This window comes from Aptenodytes patagonicus, chromosome 4 (assembly GCF_965638725.1).
Source record: "Aptenodytes patagonicus chromosome 4, bAptPat1.pri.cur, whole genome shotgun sequence".
Classification (NCBI taxonomy): Eukaryota; Metazoa; Chordata; class Aves; order Sphenisciformes; family Spheniscidae; genus Aptenodytes; species Aptenodytes patagonicus.
In genome coordinates, this window is record NC_134952.1 from 11,534,134 (window position 1) to 11,551,407 (window position 17,274).

At 40.4% G+C, this 17,274-nt stretch overlaps 1 protein-coding gene across 1 annotated transcript in view; it reads right to left on the reverse strand.

Moving 5' to 3' along the window:
• Positions 1 to 3,437: 3,437 nt before the first annotated feature.
• Positions 3,438 to 17,274, reverse strand: part of CPZ (carboxypeptidase Z) — a 37,447-nt gene continuing 23,610 nt past the window's right edge. The window contains exons 7-11 of the mRNA XM_076337573.1: positions 14,438 to 14,596; positions 10,295 to 10,430; positions 9,080 to 9,219; positions 5,765 to 5,864; positions 3,438 to 4,003 (exon numbers count right to left, since the gene is read on the reverse strand). Coding sequence (XP_076193688.1) covers positions 3,648 to 4,003; positions 5,765 to 5,864; positions 9,080 to 9,219; positions 10,295 to 10,430; positions 14,438 to 14,596 — 891 coding nt within the window. The 3' untranslated portion in view covers positions 3,438 to 3,647. The remainder of the gene's footprint in view (positions 4,004 to 5,764; positions 5,865 to 9,079; positions 9,220 to 10,294; positions 10,431 to 14,437; positions 14,597 to 17,274) is intronic.

Sequence of the window (17,274 nt, forward strand, 5' to 3'; positions counted from 1 at the left end):
CTAGGAGATTAATTATTAAGGAGGATGTTACAAAAACATACATCAATACTGTTCAATATGTGGTTGGAAGGTAATTGAAAAAAATTATGTAGACTCTGACTTAAAAGGAGGGGGAGTCTCATGAACACACACTATAACTCCTGACAGCACCGTCTGGCTGCTGAACTTGTCACGCTCCAAAGTAGCACTGGAAAAAGGCCAAGCCCAGTCTGTAAGGCATGGTTTAAGCATGATGGAGACTGACAGGGAACTTTGGTTGGTTTTCACTTCTTTCCTATGTTACTTGTACTTCAGCTGGAGGAGGGCAAGTTTCACTGAACCGTTTCAATCCCTCTTTCTATTCAGAAAGTATTTAATGTGCTCCTAACTTTATATTCCATTAAACCCTGCACATGAGCATCTTCCAGAGAGGTGCATCAGAGAGCTGATCACTGTGTTCATTTTCATGCATTAATTACAGAGCTGCCTGCAGCTGCTTAGATTTCACCACCACTCACAATCCCTTTAACCATATTATAGTTCTGGAGTGAGTTGTTTGGGGTATTTTGTTGTTGTTGTTTTTTTTAACAGAACTATCTGATATTAAACACACATTTCTTGATTGAAATAAATATTGAAGAAGATTTATGTAATCCAGTCCAGGGTACAAATTCAATCCAATACTTTCTCTCTCAGATAAATGTAGAACTGAATCTATATTAATATCAAATAAAAATGGAAAGGTGATACTAATTTTGGTTGCATTGTTATTTGGCTGGTTTTGATCCTTCCTCCCTTCCTCCCTCCCTTCCTCCCTTCCCTTCCCTTCCCTTCCCTTCCCTTCCCTTCCCTTCCCTTCCCTTCCCTTCCCTTCCCTTCCCTTCCCTTCCCTTCCCTTCCCTTCCCTTCCCTTCCCTTCCCTTCCCTTCCCTTCCCTTCCCTTCCCTTCCCTTCCCTTCCCTTCCCTTCCCTTCCCTTCCCTTCCCTTCCCTTCCCTTCCCTTCCCTTCCCTTCCCTTCCCTTCCCTTCCCTCCCTCCCTTCCTTTCCTTCCTTCCTTTCCTTCCTTCCTTCCTTCCTTCCTTCCTTCCTTCCTTCCTTCCTTCCTTCCTTCCTTCCTTCCTTCCTTCCTTCCTTCCTTCCTTCCCTTCCTTCCTTCCTTCCTTTCTTTCCTCAAAGCATCAATAAAGATGTCCTAATTCTAATCTAAACTCATGGATTTCTGAGAGCCACCCAGGGAATTCTGGCAGTCTCTTCCACCTCCAAGGAACTGAAAACTGAAGATTTTATCTTACGAAAAAATGAAGTAGTTCCAGAAGACTGAGGCATACCTTTTCCCAAGAGACTCATAGTTGCTTCAGTGCACTTTAATACATCCCATCTATACAGGCTGTTACGTGTGAACTAGCAGAAGTCTGATCTTAACTTTCTTTCTGCTGGACATCTCTTTTTGTGGATGAGGTAGAGAGACACAGGGAGGCTACTCTTGCTCTATCATACCGATTTCACATTAGTGATGTAGTAGTATAGAATATTAGTATTTCAAGCTCTCTCAAACATAACATGTCTTTACAAACTTCCTAGAAAATCATCTTTCCCCAGTCTTGACTGCCATCTGCTATTTCAACTCAGGACGCGGGAAAGAAGTGGATTTTCTGCACAGTCATTCTCTTTTGCATTTCAGCTGGCTTGGGTTTACTATGATTACTTGAAAAAAATCTAAGTAGCCCTGTAAGAATCTAAGAAATACTTATAGGAAGCATCTTTCTAAGTGTGCAAGACATTATGTGCATAAAAAGAGCAGCTAATAGCCAGCAGTTTGGCATATTGTTCTGATTTTGTTAGCTTTATCACTGTTTTCACAGGACGGTGGCTTTGAAAAAATGACCACAGAAAACAGTAGTAATACCCATTACTGGAAATAAAGTCTGGAGGTGTATCTCTTGCTTGCTTATCTTTGGCATATTTAGGATTCAGGGTTTCTTTAACTGATTAAGCCTGAGCAAGGAACACTTATCCACGTGCATGCAGTGCATTCACTCCCATATAACTAATTTCTGTTAATGCTATGAAATTGTTTTCTTTCATTTTTACATAGTTTCCAGACCTGCAGACATTCAAGTACATAAATAAGACTCCTGACTTCAATCAGATTACAATTGGGAATGAGGTACTTAGGCATGTGCAGCACCTGGTTGCAGAATTAAGATCATTCATCTTTTGGGTCTCCTTAGGCAATTATAGTGTGAGATATGTGCGCATGGACGATAGGATTCATGCAATGTGGGCTTCTTTACCTAAGATGAGCAAAAAAGCTGTTAGAAATCAAAGGACAATCCAGACAGCTAATGCAGCAGCTCCTGCAGTAAGTACATCAGCTCCAAACAATCACCCTATTCACACACTGCGGCATTTAGATGAGGAAATACTGTGAGTATATAGAGTTCATTAACCAGTTCAAGCCAAAGGGAAGTGTGGCCCTATGTGTTTCATCAAAATTAAGGATATTTTTTTGAATCACCCTAAAAAAACATTACATCTGATGTCTGAGAGAGGACAGCATCTTGCAAGACCGCTATTCACCTAGCTTTACCCAACTATCTTGAAAAGAAGTTCATGGCTTCTTTGGTGTCTACAAGTTTCATTAACAAGTATGTAGACTCAAAACGATGCATGATGTTAACAACCTTAGTGTAGTATGTCTCATTTTAACCTAAATTCCTCATTAATTATTTCATGTATTTTTCTATGTCATAGATGTGTGTATTTCCAGCAGTAAAAGTATTTTTCAGTATTTTGCTGAAATAGATTAAAAATCTATTTGCTTATCAGATTAAAAACTGTTCAAATTATATTAACATTTAAACATCATAAAGATTGGATATTCAGACTCCTTGGAACAGAGTTTACATTCCAAGCATTTTTCTTGATTTGATGGGCCTACTCCTGGTGCAAGAGATTTCAAAGGAGGAAGGCTGCAAAGATTTAACACTTTTAGTACATATGTCTTCAAAGGATAACTTCTGAAACTTGGGAAAATATGTCATTGATACTGAACTGCCTATGAGCAGCCCATCCTACTGAATGTGTTACTTACTCAGATGCAGATTTATTTCCAAATTCCTAATACCTAATGATTTTCTTTTTCTGTCCAAAATCAATGCTAATATCACACAATGGATTTAAAAAAAAATCATTGTGAGCTGTATTAGAAGAGTTAATGAACTGAATTTAATATGCTAAAGTAAGCATATTAGAGGAAAGAAAAGACTTCTGAATGTTTCTGAAAGTTGTTTTTAGTATATAGTCATTAATGTGTTAAGATGTACAAAAATGCATTAAAAGATCAGGAATATTTTCCTGCAGGTACTTAGAAGCTAATAAATAATGAATGTGATGATTAACTACATGGGCAGAAGTACAGAGCGTTACCAAGAAAAAAACTGCATAAAACCTGGCGTTTGAAGGGATGTGCACCATTGTTTTTAATATATAAAAACACTTGAACATACTCAGTTGTGTGTGAAGAGAAAACAAAAGAAGAAAGCGTGCTTGAATTAACATTGTATTTTCAAATGAAACAGATTTAAATATTGCCAAGAGCAGTGAGGGCGTCTGAAGGCGGGTGGAAGGGCAGAAGAGCCAGGTGAGCAGAGCACTGTGACGCCGTTCAGTGCTGCTTGAGTAGCCACAGAGGTTTGTGCAGGTCTAGAGAGCTGAAGTAAGACCACCACCAGGGCTTCTCCCTGCCCGGCGGTGACCCGCCTCGAGCCTCGGGCTGCCCGTGTTGGGCGTGAGGGTCAAAAAGCTCCAGCGGGTCATACGGGTCATACATGTCTTCCATCGACCGGCGGAGGAGCTTGTTAGGCCAAGCCTCAACAGGTCGCAATACAAAGTCGACTCGCCCAGCCCGTTTCATCTTGGCAGGAAGGGTGACCCTCTTCATCACCCGGCTGTATCCCACCGCTTGGGCGCTGATTATGTATGTCCCCGGCGGCAGGAGTCGCCAGTAGTCTCCATCAGCAGCTTAGGAAAGGTAAAGGCACAACAAAACTGAGCTTAGTTTTTAGTCTTGCATCCTTTATAGTTACATATTCACATACAGACACATGCACAGATAGCACAAGCGTTTAGGGGGCAGGTTTTGAAAAAAGTTCAGAAGCAAACTCTTGAATGTCAAAAAGAGACTCCACCTGTGAAAATCTGGCCTTTGGGAACTATTGGAGTAAATTTCACATAGAAAATGTCAGTAACTGCTGTGCCTGTATCATGGGGAAGGGAAGCTTTCCCTTATGCTGCTTTCCCAGGGGTACAAGGAATAACTCCGAAGAAATCAAATGAATTTAAAACTATATGAAACGTAAGAAAGTGAAAGCAGAATCCAGGCTGAAAAAAAAAAAAAATATATATATAGCATGTCTAAGGAGCCAAGAAATCCCTGCTTTTATTATATAACATTCAATTACTTTGCAGACATTATAGCACCTAAGACTATGGAGTCGGAGCTACAGCTGGTATAAATTGCCATTAGTGTAAAATGGATGTAAATTTCCTCCAGCTGAAGGCTAGAGCCTGCAGGGAAAAGCAGGGAGTTTTAAAACAGAATATTTATCCTTCATTTTAAATTTCCTTTATTTTGAATGGTAAGTTTTTCATCTCAGTTAATATTGCATTGATGTTATTTTCTCATGGAATTCCTCAGTCTTTTTTAACACAAATTAAAAGACATTTTAATCATATGACATTCTTAACCCCACCTAACTCAAGAACAAATACTCCTTTTTCCTTCAATGTAAACACATTTTTTATTTAATTCTTAATTCTTTAAAGGTCCACTGCCAATGGAAAGCCATTGTCTGGGAAGAAGTTTGAAAAAGACCCTAATTCATGCCAGAGTCTCCCACCAGCCTCAAGAATCTGCATCATCTCCACCATTGTATCCCCTCTAATGTTAGTTTTTTTGAAACCTGGAAAGCATCCACTACTTTAGAAACCATTCTGGCTTTACGAATTGATTCAACAACTATCATTAGAGAAAATGTTACCATTCATGTCTTCTATTTTGCACTCCTATGGCCTACCCTGTTCTCACTGAAATCAATAATAAAATGAGAGCATTGATTTCAGTGAGAGCCTAAAAGCTCAGAAGTTTATGACTGTGAAAATCAGCAGTTGCATATGCCTCAATACCTGTTTACCAGCTGGCGACAGGTATAAAGTGAACATAATTCAACGTTCTCATTTTTTGCATTTGATATAACTATTGTCCAAAAATCGCATATATTCATGCGATTTTCCACATGACCAAAAAAAGTTGCCTGCCCTTCAACCAAGAACAACAGTTATTCCTGTTGTTAAAATCAGTGTGGACCCTACTCTAATGTCTACACCTCACGCTCACAATATTTCAACTACCTTATTCTATCAGGGCTCCGCGCCTCCACATGCTGAGTTACAGCCCCTGAGCAGGGCTATTGCCATATTCCCCCAAACATGAAACATAAAGGTGGGTTTCTGAATCTCACTGAAGACACATTGGCTTTGATGGACAGCAGGCAGTTCCAGGTGGAAGTTTTAACAGCAAGGACTGCGTCATCCCAGAGACACGACAGACTCAACAGCCAGTTTGACGTGTCTTCCCTCCTGTTATTCTAGAAACAAACCCACAGCTGAACCTTCAATTCTCCATTAAGGTGCCATTTCTATCAAATACGACAAGACTTTTGCAGGTTAAGCTCTCAGTGCTTTCACCCTGCCCCAGGAAAAAGCTCAAACTAAAAATATTACCTGTGGTGACATCATGCTGGATGCCCCTGACTGAAATACGAGCATTTTTTATTGGGTTGCCGAACTTATCAGACACAATTCCTTTTATCCCCCGATGAACCTGGCAAAGCAAAGCAAAGTTAGATGGGAGTCATTTACTATAGTACCACCTCCTCATCTTCTACGAGGAAACCCCCGTAGAGAGGAAACAATGTTCAAGAGGTTCAACCCGTTACAGAGGCTCTCGGGCGCTAAAGCCCCTTCAGATCACTGCCTCTGTTTTGGGAGCTCCAAGGGGGCTGAGGGAAAGGAATAACTGAACAAGAGCTTTTTTGGGCTAGGTATGTGGCTCTGAATTGAGCGTCCCTTCTCTGCACAGATCACTGGCACCTCATGATCTGACCACAGTATTTAAAGACTGTTCTGAATGTCTGCCCTAGACACAGAACCACGAACAAATGAAAAGTTAAGGCTTTAAAAAACAATCTGATGCTCTATACACAATGAGAAGGCATCACTGGTGCTATGAGTGAAGTTAATTCAGCATGCAGCAACGGCCCTTTAATCTATTCAAAGTGCAGCACTAAAAGATGTGTGAAACAAATCAGAACCAAGCAGAATTATTAGCTTTCACACAGTACCGCTTATCAAAAAATACACTGCCATCCTGGCAGTAGAATCAATTAATGCGGGTTGTATAAGGAAACCAGGTCTTTAGTATTAGTTGAAATATATAGTTTTCATTTTCTTTCACTGAATCTAAAAGGATCCCAAACTGCTTAGAGGTAAAGAACCAAAACTGAACAACTGTCCTGTGATAGACACACTGCTACTAATTTAAAGTAGAGCAGAAGCATAAGAATAAAATAAGAATAAGATGGATACTTTTATATTAGTATTATTTAATGTACAATCTTTAACACAATATTTGTTAATAATTCTCAAATACACTAATGCACATTAATCAACATATAATATTTAAGAAAATTATCAATTTGTTAATATTCTTATTTAATATTAGTGAATAGGAATAGGTGAGGGAATTCTTTAGCTGCTTGGGACTCATCATCGCTCTGCTGCCTACACTTCATTACATGTCAGAACGTTGTGATAGCAGTGTGTATAATATCCTTTTTCCCTTCTCTACAAGCACAGAACCCAGCTGCTTGAGGTGATGAGAAACGTGGTTGGTGACAAACTACAGAGCGGTGTGAATTCTGTCACACAAGGAGGTGCACAAACAGCTCACTATATTTGAAGTTCAATAAAACAAAACAAAACAGGAAGAAATCCAAGTATTTAAACATTAAACCTCTTAGGGTTCTTCTTTTGCAACCTTCTGAAATAAAAACATTTTCTATTGGAAACTCTATATGACCTTTTTAAGTGAAAAGTGATTCCATTTTGATTTTTCTCCTGAACTGCTATGATCAACTTGAGCTGTTCTTTACTTCACTTCCCCCCACCCTTCTTTCTCTTCCTCCCATTTTTGCCTCCACGTTATCCTTTGTCACAAAAGAAAATTAGATAAAAAGAACAAAGCATCAAAACAATGGAAAAAAAATGTTTGCTTTTCTGTTGGAATATAGAGATGTTTAAAAATAAATACTAAAATATCCAACTTTACAGTAATTCTTAATACGAAGCTGGGAAAAAACCCTCTAGTCTAGCGACAGCATTTTTTTATTTAAGGTGAGGCTGTGTTGTCACTGCTCTTGTTAAATAGCCGTTCCATACTGAGTCAAGCTATTCACTAGAGGGTTTAGGAACGACTCAGTGTAAGGACTTGAAAACTGTCCCTTAAGAACTATTATGATGAAGCACTGCAATTTGTTTTTCAGCATGGTCTTGAGGATTTCTCATATGGATAGTGGGTAAATCTGGTCAGAAGAGTCATCTCAGACCCAAATTTAATTTACAATGAAGACATACTCAAAGTAGTATGACCTCATCCAACTTCAATAATAATTTTGCAATTACAACATGATGGGATAAAAATGACAAAATTGAAATTTCTTTAACAATGTCGATTTGTTTTGATCTAGTAAATACACTGTTTTTGGTTTTGCCTCAAGTCTGCGCCACATAAGTTTGGGAGAGTGTTTTGATACCACGTCTGATGGGGAGAAGAGATCAGCGTTTATGAAAATGAATTCTACTTCTGCGTGTTAAGCCAAGTAGATTTGTACACACACCAAACAGCCTGGTATATATCAGAATAAGAAAAGTTTGAATTGGTTATGGCAGACTTAATCCTTATCGGGAGTAATTCAGTCATCCTTATCTACAAAGTTGTTTTGCTTACTGTCCTGCATTTACTCAAAAAGCTTTTCCGGCATAGACTTCTACAGTATCTCACACTATAAAAATCTTTACATCTTGAAGACTTCAACTGCAATATATATGGATTTAACCCAGCTCCATTTGGATTCACTAAAACTCATTTTCATCAGACAGCTGTAAAATGAAATGAGTTTGGTGGTCTGTACTGTAGACTTTATTGAATGATAATACTTACCACAAGTAGCAAAAGGTTGCTTAGAAAGGCCATAAAAACACTCCTAACAATTTTAAATTACTGCGTACTCTATCAAAATAAGGCATGACAGAAAGCTAATCTACTAATGGCTGAAAGATGAGCAACTTCTGTTTCTGTGTTCACTTACTTATTGTCAGTGAGGTATTTGTTTTTGCTGAGCTTAAACTTACTATTAAAAATGACTTTTAAATGGCATGTTTCAATGCTCACAGACATACAGTTGCTCCTTTAGAAGATCAGGCTTCAGATCTTTTTTAACTACTTTCCCCAAGAAATCAAGCTGAAAAGTGTGGAAACGGCATTTCTAGCAGGATACTTAGAACCTCTCCATTTCAGCTGAATCTAAATCTCCTGCTGCTGTGCAGTAGGGTTTGGGCCACAAACATGGAATATGGAAAGGAAAAAGTTCCAGAAGCTCTTTGGAAAGTAGAACCTTTTGGTTTATTCTTCAAGAGAAAGGTTGATTCATATTTTTCTGAATATGTGGGTTTTCTCTAGCATTCCATTTTGGACAGTTGATTTATAATGTTGTACAAAGTATTGACAGACAATTCCCTTTTCCACTGTTTTCAAGGCCTTTACAGTCCTCAGTCTCCATCATTCCTGCAAGGTAGGCAAAATATTATATGTGTGTCCCGCTAGACAAACTGAGGCACTGGGGTCCTGAGTGGAGTGTGATGATTGAGTCGGTGCTATCTCGTTGATAACTAACTGGGGAAACAGTAAAGAAGTGAATATTGACAAAGAATGAAGAAGAAAAAACCTAAGCACAAAGGTCTGTAAAAGCAGAGCTGTACCATTTCCATGTAATTCAGAAGGGCATCTCTGTTTTCATGCCAGATTGTAAACAGTTCTTCCTGCAAAGGAAACTTTTCACATCCTACCTCCACGGTAACTTCAAAGCAATTTGTGTGAAGGTAATTAAAATCTGCCATACCTACAGGTTTAAAAAGAAAAAGGAGAGATCATGAACAAGCCATTTTACCCTTAACTGGAGCTTTGCTGTTGCAGTCAGCTGAATGCAATCCCTGTGGGTGTGGATATACATATTGTAAAGAGTGTGCACGGCCAATACATAAAAAGTATTCAACACATTCAGAATTCTACAACTCGTTTCAACTACAAATTAACTAATGACAACGACACTTCTTTCAGGCAAAAAAGCATCATTTTAAATTATTATTCACCTGACCAAGAAGCAGCGATAGAGAGATAAGGATTGGTTAATCATGGTAATTGGATAATCGGCTGTATCAGAGGTGATTGCCAAGGGTCACCAGCAAAGATATGACCTTTTGCCTTTAGTATGTTCAAAACTGTTTCTGTACAAAAGAGACTGGATATAATTTTCAGAAGAATGTAAGCCAAAGATATTTAAACCTAATTCTCACTCATGCCCCAAAGCTCTCTAAATGCCTAGTTTCAACATAATTATTTGGGTATCCAGCTGAGTCCTATTTGAAAACACAACTGAAGCACTGCTGAAAATTTTATGAATGCTGATATTTCATCCATGCCACTATTTCAGGACTCCTGAAGAAAACTAAATACTATTATTGGGGAAATCAAATTAGCAACCTCAGCACAAATGAATGGAATGTTTGTCTCTGTTGTAGTTTCTCCTGAAAAAGAGTTTATTTAAACTGCACTTGCATAGTCTGCAGGAGGGGTTCAAATTCATGTTGCTAAGGAAAGAGAGCATAGCATTAAGCACTTATTTCTACATTTCAGATTTTAAAACTAGAATGATATTATATGCATGACACATTTGACCCTTGTATAACTTGTTAACTTTTCTCAGGTCATATCAGGGCTGAATACATCCCATGGTATCTGAATATAAATGTTACCAACATCCATTTTGGTACTTAAATCCCTTACAGGTTACTTTTTGCAGGGGTCTGACCTAAAGCAAACTGAAATGAATAAAATTGTTTCTTTCAAAACCTTGTGTCTCATAAAGGTCATATAGAGGTTTTACCTCACTTGATATGATGGTAAAGTGGTTTTACCTCCAGTGAAGCTGTACCACTCAGCACCATTTATAATACCTCCGCGTTTTACAAAATTTCCACCACAACGAAGTTCAGATCGGTCCGAGATGACTGGATGTGCATCTGCATAGGTTTTAGCCAGCATTTTAAACATCTGTAACAAAAGGGTTTGAAATACATTTGCTTTTACAAACTGTAAACACTGTCATTGCTGCTATTAACTATTGCTGTTGCAAGCCCAGAAAACGAGCCACCCTGTGTCCTCGACGCTGATGGAGGGGGTGAGCCTCCGTGCAAGGATATTCTGCCAGGAAGTTTTCACTTGTCCTCTTCTCCAAGGTCCTTCTCTGCAATCCAATTCATTTAGCCAGAGGTAACATTAAATACCAGTGGATTTTGTGATACTTGGCTTCAACCTATCACCTGGGGCAGGATTAGAGGGCTTGTTTGGTTGTAATTCAAGTCCCAGGTTTTAAAGCTGAAATTAGCTCTCCCTGTAATGTTTTATCTCTTGCTATTTTTACCGTTTCAAAAATACCTACTCCAGCCCAACCAGATCTTTGCATTGGCCGCTGCTGTTTAAAACAGACAGCGTCAATTTGCTTTGCACTTGTCATTCACACAGGACAACCTGCCAGTCTGATCTCAATGACAGGTGCTTCTTTGTGGGGCAGAGACCATTCCTAAAAAGCAAAGGACAGGATGCGGTGATGGAGGATGTCACCACTGATTTCCTAAGAGTGTTGAGACTGATGAAGAGCAGAGGAGTCACCACCCAGAAAGGAAAAGTGACAGGTACATGTAGTGAAGACAGAAGAAACAGCAGTGATCTGCAGAAACCATTTCTTTGAATCAGGTTCCTGCCATTTTTCTCCAATGTTTATTCCAAATTTGTTCAGAAATCCCCCCTCTCCTTTTTGTTTATTTGAACCTCATCTACAAAAGCTATAATTTCAGATTTCAACATTGAAATGACAGCAATTATCAGATACTACTAGATCCTACTACTCAGCATCATGAGTTTCATTGCATATTGCTTAAGAGAACATGTGCAAGAAGTTGGGTGGCTAAAATCCTATTTTTAGAAGTGATCCTAAAACTTTATCTTTGAAGTTGTCATCAAGGATAAAGACCAAAATGACCAAGCACACAGCTTTCATCTAATATTTACGAATGTTTCTAATAATCACAAAGCTGAGCCAATTATGGGATCGGGTAGGTGACCAAGGAAAGGTGGAAAGAGAGTGATATGTAAGTGTGAAGACAATTTACCAAAATACTTCTGATGACCAGACACTAAAAATCCTGATAATACAAAATGCTTTTGTATGTCCCTTGAGTTTCTATGTGCCTAAGTATTGCTCAGCCCAGACAATTATGCCTCCTTCAAAGTTCTGCTGGAAAGAAATGGATGTTAATTAAATATCGTAAGAAGAACTTTTACTGCCAATAGTTTGGCGTTAGGCCCGATATCTTTAATTTCTACAGGAATTTGGGTTCCAGTTCTGTGGAAGATATTTGTTAAAAGTTTAGAAGGTGCCTATGTGACTTAGGAGTATGCTCCTCACCTTTCCCAAAGACATCTGCAGATGTTTTATTTCCAGTGACCAAGTCTTTCTTCTCTTGTTTCACACCAAGAGGCATAAGGCTTTTGCCTGGCCACTGGTGCAAGTGAACGAAGATGGGTGGCAGTGAGAAGAGAAAATGAGAAATCCAAAATCAAGTGAACTTGATTTAAAAAAAAAAGTTAAACTTTTTTAAAAACAAGTTAAAATCTGTTCAGATAGCAATATGCTTATTATCACTTAGCAGCTAAGGTATGACCAGTCACGGACCTCAAAAACCCTAGACAGTTAGGTGTAACGCAGTGGAACAAAAAGGGAAAAAACACAGAGGAATCCTTGTGACTTTGGAAGCGTGATGCTTCATTCCGTAAAACGGGATCAGTGCTGTTACCTTGGCCAGCGCTTTTACCCCACTGATTATCACAGGTTGGGTTTTTCAGAGGGAGGGAAGGGAGTGTTTCCATTCACCAAAGGGAGTGAACTTGACTTGGTGTACACCTTTCTGCTCCTGTGCACACTGGCATCAGTGCAGCTTCTTATGTAACACAAAGCAACAAGAGTCTGCTAAAAAAATCCATCTCCACAAAAGCCAAAAATGGGATAGTTCTGGATTAGGTGAGCTGAACCAGATGCAAGTATGTGAGTGTAAGGACATGGTCCTCCTTGGTCCCAGCAGGTACCAGCCCAGGCTGCGATGCAGGCTAAAGAGGCTTGAAATCCGCAGCGTCTTGGATTCTTGTGCTATCATACATACACCATGAGAGACATAGGGAGGTGGCAGCACCCAGATGCATTTTCAAAAGGGGCAACCTGGTTTGAATGTACTTTGCAGAATTTGACTTTTTAATTTCTGGCCATTATCTGCACTGCAGCATTTCACCCTGGGCTGCAGCCAAGGGTGCAAACTTGCCTCATTTTCCCTTGCATGGCAAACTCGACAGGTCAGCGGTCAGAACAAGGGTTATGGCTAATGTATGGCAGCTAAAACAAGCTCCTATATTTCAGGATGCAGGTTCCCCAGCAGCAGCAGCTGCAGATGACATTATTTAAATGCAGGTCACTTCACAGGTACAGGTTTTATAACTTTCTGAGCAAAATTTAAAGTGATGCTGGTAGTGTTGTTAAGGTTCCTGTGCTGACTCATTTGAAAAATTGGTTTTAATTGAGGACATCCCCAGCCCTCCCCTGTATGTTTTAAACTTCCAAGTTTGTAGCCATCTTCTCAGGCTTCGCAGCCACTGACTATGCAGCAGCCACCGGTGTAAGGTCCTGTGTCTTACACTGTCACAAACCAGGGATGCCATTAGGGCTTGCCCAGCTGCTCACTGCATTGGGATGGAGCACTTTGTACGTGTGACTGCATCGTTTCACTCAAAACTCCCGTGATGTCCCTGACTGGAGATGATGGAGGGACTGCTGTCCTTCCATCCCACAGGCGAACTGCTTGATAAGGCACACATGGCCATATTCCTCCACCATCTACACATAAATCAGGATACGCCTAGCCCAGGCGATGGGATATAAGTGCACAGGTTTATCATTTCCCCTAATCCTCACCAAGAGCTTCTGTAGCTTTCATTACGACCCATCAGACATTTCTTACATGGGCTTTTTACTGTGCAGTGCCTGGTCTATTTTATTGCTAAATCATCGTCACACATGCATAGTCAGTAGGTATTGTACGGCTCAGAAAAAATGGATTGATATAGAAAATGTTTAATAGTCATAAATATTTAAATATTTAATAGGTGCTGGTGAGAACTGTCACTTTAGAAGAAGTCAGCCCAGAGATACGCTCAAAGATAATGGATGCTTCAAGTCAAAGATCAACTTCTGACTATTTTCAACTGCTGTTCGTTATATAATGTTCCACTGTTTCTTAAGAGACCAGGGACATTTTTAACATACGCTAGAAGGCTTAAAAGCTAGCTGTTCTCCTAGTGGGCATGTCGGCAATGAATACTAGATTGAGGAAACCAAAGGGAAATAGGAAAGATGGCAAAATATTTCACAGAAGATTTGCAGTGAGTCCCAAATGGGGAACTTTCCAGGGACAGAGAGGGAAAAACCATTCCTGTTCATCTGACCTGGTAATAAATGTTACAAGGCTGCCACCATATGGCAGCCAGCCTTTTTTTTTCCCTACAGATTCCAACAGAAAATAACACTGCTGGTCAGCTTGTTCCTTTTCTTCTGGAAATCAGTGGTAAAAATATCATAGTCATAAAAATATCATAGTCTTCACCATTTAAATAATAAAAGCCTGGCTTTTCCTAACCTGTGCCTTGTCAAATCATGTTTGGCCTCAAAAAACGTGCGTAAATCTTTACAGATCAAGCTGATAGTGTGTAAATGATCCTATATTTTCAAACATACTAAATAAATGTATAAATCATATTATATATATGTGTATATACATGCATTATATATACAAACGTGATTTATTACATATTTAATACATACATGCATACATATACACACTTGTAGACATACAATCTAAATAAATAAAAGTTTGTTACTTGTTAAAAGAAAAAGTTTCCATAGTTACACACGTGGAAACCATACTGATATGCTCACCCTGCAAAACCAATATTACCTTCTCATCAGGTGTGGGGGAGAACATTTTTTCTTCCATAGGATGCCTTGAATAGTCATAAGGATAGGTCACAACTAGCTCACCCCCATGGAGGCTGGCAGAGAGCACGAATGGGATAGACCTCAACCACTTCATGACTGCTTTCGTCTCAGGGGCCACCTGAAATCCAGGAGAAAAAAAATCTGTGAGGAGTCATGCAGCTCTGAAGGGATTTGGTCCTGGGCAGGACGAAGCCCAGCAGAGAAGGGAGTGTGTCAGACAGAAGAACCATGAGGCTCTTGGGCTCTTCCATCCCAAAGGTTAATGGGGAAAGAGTGTCAGTTTGCTCCAGGGAACAGATGAGACACCCTGTTCACTGTGGAAAAACGAAAAAAAAAAGAAAGAGAAACTTTGACAGAAGAATAACCTTTTATTACCGTGACATTTTCAGCAGTTCAAAGTGATGATGGCAGCATTTTAGACTTGAAAAATCGTAGTGTTGTACCACTACTTGTAAACCAAACTCCTTATCTAATTCCATTTCTGAATCAGCAGGATTGACTTTGGATGGATAAATTGGAATATGGGGATCAATCCCCCCGGCATGCAGGAGGCTCCTCCATCCCCTTTTTCTGAGGAATAATTTCACGGACCTGCTCTAGTGTTAGTTAATTCTTAGGGGTAACAGTGTCATCTGGTGGCGGCTCCCTGCAAGCCCAGACACATGCCAGTGCCCTTGGAGGAGGTGAGGCTCCTTTCCTTGCAGCTTGTGAAGTTACCAGGGGAAAAGTGGGTGAGGACAGAGGCTGCTAATCCGGACTCTGCTTTGCACAAGTGCAGATATGCAGGTTTTAAAAAAATGAGCAACATCTGTTATGAGGGACTTAGTCCAGCATCTATACAGGGCTGCTAACATTGCACATCACCCTTTGCTTTGATTCCATCAGCCGTTAGAAAATCATCCAGCCAGGATCCCAGCGTGGCTGATGACTAGTAACAGTGAATCAAGACAGCAATGTGCAGGAAAAAAAACACAAAACAAACAAACAACAACCAAACAAACCAAAACCCTGAACATTAGGGTTGCAATAATAGTAATTCCTGTTTTCTTTGGATCAGTCCCTATTCTGCTATTGGTAAATCACAGCTTTGGGGATGCAGTGGGTAGCACAAACATAGGTGTGGAGCAGAGAAAAACACTGTGAAGCAAAGGTGCACCATGGATGTATTACAGCTCCCAGCAATGAGGTAGGAAGCAAAGGGTCTCAGGAGAAAGCCACGTCTAAATACAGTTTTACCTGGAATGATTTAAGAAGATATTACCCTGCCCATTCCTGACCTACGCAGGAGGCTACCACCCTTCAGATGCCGCAGTTATTAACTGAGTCCTCCTAGTTTTCAGGTTTCCTTGAAATGCCATTCTGTAGTCGTCGAGCTGCACTAGTGCCTCCAGCCACTGCAGGTATACTATTTGAAAAGGCTGTACCTTGTACTTGGGAAGAAATAGGAACCTGAGGGTTCCCACTGCTGTAAGGTGAATCATTGAATCAGTAGTTTGTGGTTAGCATAGGGACACAAGTCAGACTGTGCCACTTGTCCTCACGAGAAACAGGCCAGGTCCAGTTTATCTATCAGCCTATTGGTAGCCTCTGAATCTCTGTGTCGCAACCCTTTCAACCTCAGTATTAGAAAGAGGCCACTTAAATAGAGGATGAGATGTAACAGGTAAAGTCTGACCAACTCAGGAACACACAGAATGCACTTTGCACACCAGAAACCTAACCAAGGTTTTTTGTATAATTGGGAAGATTAGACACAGAGTTTCCAGGAAGGTCATGACCTGAAAAACATTTTTAAAAAGGCAGATAAAGGGCACTCCGAAAGGAAAGGACAAATGCTCTGCACTTTTTGCAGTCTCACACACCCACTCACACAACACAGAGGTAGGAGAAGAAAACAGCCCACCAGGCTTTGTGACAAGGAACCTGGCAGTGTCTGAAGAATGCTACCTGCAGCAGTCAAAGTATTTGCTTTTCTGGTCTTTGTACAGTGCCCTGGGATGGTCTGATAATGACCTTTATCCCAAGGGAATTTGGGACTGAACCAGCCGCTCTCAGATGAACCCTGAAAGTGCTTTGTTCATCCTTTGAGCCCATCTCTTCTGAAGAGCAGAAGACCCCAGGTGGCTTGTAAGGGGCTGTGAGCGGCACTGCCTGCCCCACGGGCCCCTGCTTGGGGGTGCACAGGGTGGCTGAGGAGCTGGCAATAAGCCTGCATCCTCCAAGCCCCACAGCACCAGCACTCCCCAGGAAGATGCTGCCCCAAACTCTCAGCAGCTCCCTGCCCTGTCTGCAGCTGCCCCAGCTCCTGCTGCCCAGCCAGAGAGGGCATGCCTGACGCCAGAATCAGACCTGCTTTCAAACAGCAGTCTCGGGCCTCGGTAAGATTTTTAAGTTGCTTCTGCAATTCAGTGGGCAAGGGTGAAATGCACAGTTTTACTCAGAGAGCTCCTAAATTCAGTCGCTCCCCCTGATTAGCCTACTGGCTTACTAGATACCTGCACAACCCACAAGACACTGCTGTGTCACAGGGCCAACGTCTTACTGAAGCGAATGTTGTGGAAAATCAGGAGGTTCAATGTCACTGTTTTTATCCTAATAGCGTTTCAGTGACAACATGTACAGTGATTAAGGCTTTGAAATATGCACATCCTGGTTCAGCTCCACTGGATGATATCAGATACTATCTGTGTCACTCTGACCTTTGACTATTCATAGACTTTTCCTTTAATGTGGGTTTTGATCTTTTTTTTCACCAGGGCTCTTGTTTTTTAGTCAGAGGAGATCAATTTTAAAGTA